General features: G+C 46.9%; 1 protein-coding gene across 1 annotated transcript in view; it reads left to right on the top strand.

The window, feature by feature from the left end:
• The window catches only part of KIF5C (kinesin family member 5C), a 242778-nt gene that overhangs the window by 509 nt on the left and 236942 nt on the right, over positions 1–5327 (top strand). Inside the window, exon 2 of the mRNA XM_006834553.1 lies at positions 4372–4484. Within this exon, the coding sequence (XP_006834616.1) occupies positions 4372–4484 (113 nt within the window). The remainder of the gene's footprint in view (positions 1–4371; positions 4485–5327) is intronic.

Here is a 5327-nt window from a genome sequence, read left to right as displayed (position 1 = left end):
GCTCAAACTGACATCTTTGCTCTTGAACGCTTTAAAGAGGTCTTGTATAGCAGATTTGCCTAATGCAATACGTCATTTGATTTCTTAACTGCTACATCCATGAGTGTTGTTGGTTGTTGATCAGAGCAAAATGAAGTCTTTCACAACTTCAATCTTTTCTCCATTTATCATGATGTCATTTATTTGTCTTATGGTGAGGATTTTTGTTTTCTTTACATTGAGGTGCAACCCATACCAAAGGCTGTGGTCTTTGATTTTCAACAGTAAGTATTTCAAGTCCTCTTTGCTTTCAGCAAGCAAGGTTGTATCATCTGCATTTTGCAAGTTGCTAATGAGTCTTCCTCCAATCCTGATGCTATATTCTTCATATAATCCAGTTTCTCATATTATTTGTTCAGCGTACAGATTGAATGAGTATGATGAAAGAATACAATTCTGATGCATACCTTTCCTAACTTAGAATCATTCAGTGTCCCCTTGTACTGTTCTAATGACTGCCTCTTAATCTATGTGCTTCTTGAGCAGAATTAAGTGTTCTGGAATACCCATTCTTTGCAATGTTCTTCATAGCTTGTTATAATCCACACAGTCAAAAGCCTTTGCATAGTCCATAAAGCACAGGTAAACATCTTTCTGGTATTCTATGCTTTCAGCCAAGAGCCATCTGATGTCAGCAATATATCCCTCATTCCATGCCTAGGATATTGATGTTTGTGCATTCCATTTTAATTTTTACAATCTCCAATTTCCTAGATTAATACCTTTTACATTTCATGTTCTGATTATTAATGGATGTTTGCAGCTGTTTTTCCTCATTTTGAGGAAATGAGGAAATGAACCCCATCAGTAAATGAACATCCCAAAAGCTTTACTCCACTCTTGTTATCACAATCAACTCTACTTTGAGGAGGCCTCTCTCCCCAGTCACGTTTGGAAGGCCTTCAAAACAACAGGTTCATCTTTCAGCACTATAGCTGACAGCATTCTGGTGTTATTCATAATGTTTTCATTTCCGGTACTACATCTGACAGTGTTCTGCGGCAATTCATAAGGGTTTCCGAGGCTAAAGAGTTAAAAGTAGTCCACTTCTTTCTTCCTAGTTTGTCTTAGTCTGAAGGTGCCACTGAAACCTGTCTTCTATGAGTGACCCTGCTGGTATTTAAAATATTGGTAGCATAGCTTCCAGCATGAAAGCAATACAAAAGCCACCACAGTATGATAAACTGACCGTCAAGTGGTGGAATAGAATTGCAAAGTGTTTTTGAAATTTAGTTAAATTTTAATTAATAGTGACTTGATCATGTAATCAATGATCCAGATAAAATTAAACTTCAGTATTTAAGGATGATTGCATTTTAATTCGATTTCTGGTGTGGCTCTGTAGGATCAGCACTGGACTGTGAAGCACAAGATCTGCAGGTCAAACCCACCAGCTGCTCCTCAGAAACCCTATATAGGGTTACTATGAGTAGGAACAGATTCGACAGCACTTAACACCAACAATAACATTTTAATTAACCAACAAAATAAAATAAAATCCACCCCATCACTTACATTAATCACAATTCAAGTGCTCAGCGGCCATTTTAGCTAGTGGCTACTGTATGTGACAGCACATAGAGAGCCCAGTGGAACAAAACATGATAATTTACATGATTCATTGGTTTACTGTGTATCAAAGCTTGGTTTCAGATTAGGTCAGTGGTAATCATTCTTAGCTTGACCTTAAGGTTTTTCATGATTGGACCCCAAATTGCTTTTTGTACTTACTCCATCCAGGCCACATAGGTGTCCTTACTGTCCACGGACATGCCAAACTTAACAGACCTGCATGCCATGACTTTTGTGTTTGCTACCCTCTTAACTGAATATTCTGCTAGATCATTTTGAAAAGGCAATGGTAGAATTCTCGTCTTTTGTGCTGAGATGCACATTCAATTCATCTCATGTGTAGGCACCAACCATCTGTCAGTGGAGGTGTGCTTGTTGTGATACTGAACACGTTCCAGGGTAGCTTCCAAACTAAGGTGGACTAGGAAAAAATGTCTGGTGATCTACTTCTGAAAATCAGCCAGTAAAACTCTATGGGTCAGTGGAGTGCAGGACCCTACCCAGAGAAACAGTGACACCAGAGATGGAGGCAGAAATGATGACGTGGAGAGATGGAGCGGCTGGGGACTCTAGACCCAGAGAGGGAGAGGGGCTGTGTGCTGACAACTAAGGGACAGGCTTGCAGGGTATACCCTTTGGTTGGTTGATGAAGCATGGAGGGGATTCCAATCATGGCAATGTAATGATATACGATAGAATGAATGTAAAACTAATGTTCTCTCATGTAAACTATCACATGATTTGCAATAATACAGTTTAAAAAAAACCCAAGCACTCTAGTGTGGTGAGACCTGGGAACTCCTGAGCCCATGGACAAAGACATAGTCATGGAGGGCTAGAGCTGAGAGCGAAGTGTCCAGCTGATAGGAAGTGAGGGGAGATGCACAAGAATGCCCAAACTTGCACATAGTACCCATTCGACCTAGCTTCGGGAGCTTGATGATCAGAACTCAACTAGAGGAAGATTAAAAAAAATAATTTTTGATAAAGGAAACAAGTATAAATTGCTACAATTTGATGAACTTGACTTATACTTATGGATATAGTAGCTCAAAATACCAACTGAGATGGAAGGAGTCTTCACATCAAGTATCAATTCTTTTCCCTCTGTATACAGGGTTGATAGGGATGGGTAACTTAGACATTGGCTACCTAAACTGGGTGGCTATAAAGGTATGAAGTGACTGGCTTGTAAGTTTTCAAGAGAAAGTTTAGTCTCAGAGTATGCAGGGGAAGGTAGAATCCCCACTGAATAGTTTTCATCTTGTCTAGATGGGTCTGGTGAAAGGAGATGGGGATAAGTTTCTTATGATTCAATAGTAAGTAATTATTATCATGACTAACTGCAATAACAGGTAGAAGTTTTGCAACAAAGAGGGTGAGTAGTTAATTTTACAGTCCAGGAACAGAGGACCATCAAGGAAGAAGAGCATGAATGAAATGTGGGACCCTATCCAGAGAAGCAGCAACACCAGAGATGGAGGCAGAGATGGGGACATGGAGAGAGGTTGCAGCTGAGGACTCTAGACTAATGGAACGAGAAAGGCTGTGTGCTGGCAGTCAGGAGGCAGGTTTGCAGAATGTGCCCTTTTCTTGTTTAAATTATTATATATCCCTGAGTATTTTTGTGTAACCCCCCCCAAAAAAAAAAAAAAAAAACCAAGAGGAAATATAAGCAAATACTGTTGAGTGTTAATGCACGGAGGAGATTGTAATCACTGCAATGTGTGTAAAACCGATGTTCTTCCATGTGAACGATCACTCTATTCACAATAAAAACTAAAAACAAAACAACCAAAACTCTATGGACCACATTAGACTGAGCCTCAGCCCATCATGGGAATAGCGTAGCGCTGTTATGCATGAGGTTGTCATAAATTGGGAGCAGACTGATGGCAGCTAACAACTGAACCATGGGAATCACAGGCTTGCAGGGTATACCCTTTGGTTGCATACCTTAGACACTGTATAGCGTTTCCAAGGAGCTGCTGTTGGTTTCGAACCAACGATCTTGTGGTTAGCAGTACAGTGAGTATCCTACAGCACTGCACTAGGCTTCAAATTCTATGGCAAATCTCATTTTTCGCTGCCTTCCTCACAATTCTTACACCAGGATTTTTATATATGACTCCTCTTTCGTTATTGGCTTGGACAGCGAGACCAGACCGGCAGCCTTTCGGAGGTCATACCCTGGCACCACTGCCATCCCTGAAAGGTATCCTTGTCTTACCACCTGCAGGTGGAGCGACTACAAGTCCCGGGATGCGCCACTCCAACTTGCAGCCCTGGCGAGGGCTGGAGGATCTCCGCAGTGACGTCACCGTCCGGGGCGGGTCCGGAGGGGAGGGCGGGGCGGGGGCGGGTCTGGGAGGTTGCCGAGCGCGCGGTGCTGATGCAGGATGGCTGAGCGCGCCGGAGCCCGGGAGGTCTGAGCCGGGCGAGGCTCGCTCCCTGCGCATCACCTCGTTCGCCCGCCTCGTAGTCGCGGGCAGGTGGGCCCGGGGTGCAGGGCAGGGTAGGGCAGTTTTGCAGCGGGCAGCTCTGGGGGCTGGTAGACTGCCCACCATTCCCGGGCTCGAGCGGCCGGAGCTGCCCAGCTGCCCGAGTTCGCGATGACCTGCTGAAAAGCGGTGTCGAAGGCTGCAAGAAGCGGCCTCGCTGCGGGCTGTGCGGTTCGCAGCCTCCTCCCTTGTGCCGACCCCCGACCCCCAACCCATCCCTGCGCCCCCTCCCCGCCGCCGGCCGAGATGGCGGATCCAGCCGAATGCAGCATAAAAGTGATGTGCCGGTTTCGGCCCCTCAACGAGGCGGAGATCCTCCGTGGGGACAAATTCATCCCCAAATTTAAAGGCGATGAAACCGTGGTGATCGGGGTAAGTGGCCGGGCGTCTGGCCTCCCCTCCAGCTTTGCGCCGCAGCCCCGCGCCCCGACGACCCTGACCGAGCGGAGATGCTCGAGTTACCCCTTCGGGCATCCCTGCGGGGCTAACCGCACCCCCCGGGTGGACTTGAGGAGTGACCCCCACCCCACCTATAGTTCATTCCAGTTTAGGTAGCGGGGTGGCTGGGGGTGGCGGGGCGGGCCCCGGGTGGAGGGGGTGGGGGTAGGAGGCAAGAAAGGGCTCGGCGCCGCCATTGTTCGCGGGGTGGGGGCCCGGGTGGGCCTATTGTTTCCCACCCTGGCCATGTTGCGTGATTAGCGTTCGAGTACCCCTTAGCTGTGGTGCCCGGGCCTCTTTTAAAGTGTGGACCATGCAACACACAAATGCTTCCAGGCTCAGTTCGATTTATCGAAGACTTTGCCTCTTCTTCACGACCTTAGCAATAAATGAAGAAAAAAAGGGTAATGGAAAAATCCTGGCCTGCACTTGGATCTCCCGTGGTGGTGTAGACGCGGTTCCCCGCGATGCTTCACCTTGCCCCGCGCTGTAGCCTTGGGTGGGGGGAAGGGACCCTGCAAGCTTGGTGTGTCTTGTTCTGCTTCCCTTTAGCCCAGGCTTCCCAGGACGTGGAGCCTAGGTTTGACCCCTCCCTGCTGTGGTGCCCCCTACCTTATGTTCACAGACCTTAGGGTGTGCTTTGTGCGGGTGGAGGGAAGGCTGAGTTCCTAATTGTGGAGCTAAGGGACTCAGTGCATTACCAGATAGCCTATGCCAAGAGCAGAAGTTACGTTGTGTGGTTAGGGGTCTCCTCCCTTTTAATCCACCCCCCCCCCC

Source organism: Chrysochloris asiatica, unplaced genomic scaffold (assembly GCF_000296735.1).
Source record: "Chrysochloris asiatica unplaced genomic scaffold, ChrAsi1.0 scaffold00012, whole genome shotgun sequence".
Taxonomy (NCBI): Eukaryota; Metazoa; Chordata; class Mammalia; order Afrosoricida; family Chrysochloridae; genus Chrysochloris; species Chrysochloris asiatica.
Note: the sequence above shows the minus strand (reverse complement) of the source record. Positions and strands in the feature narration are given on the sequence as shown.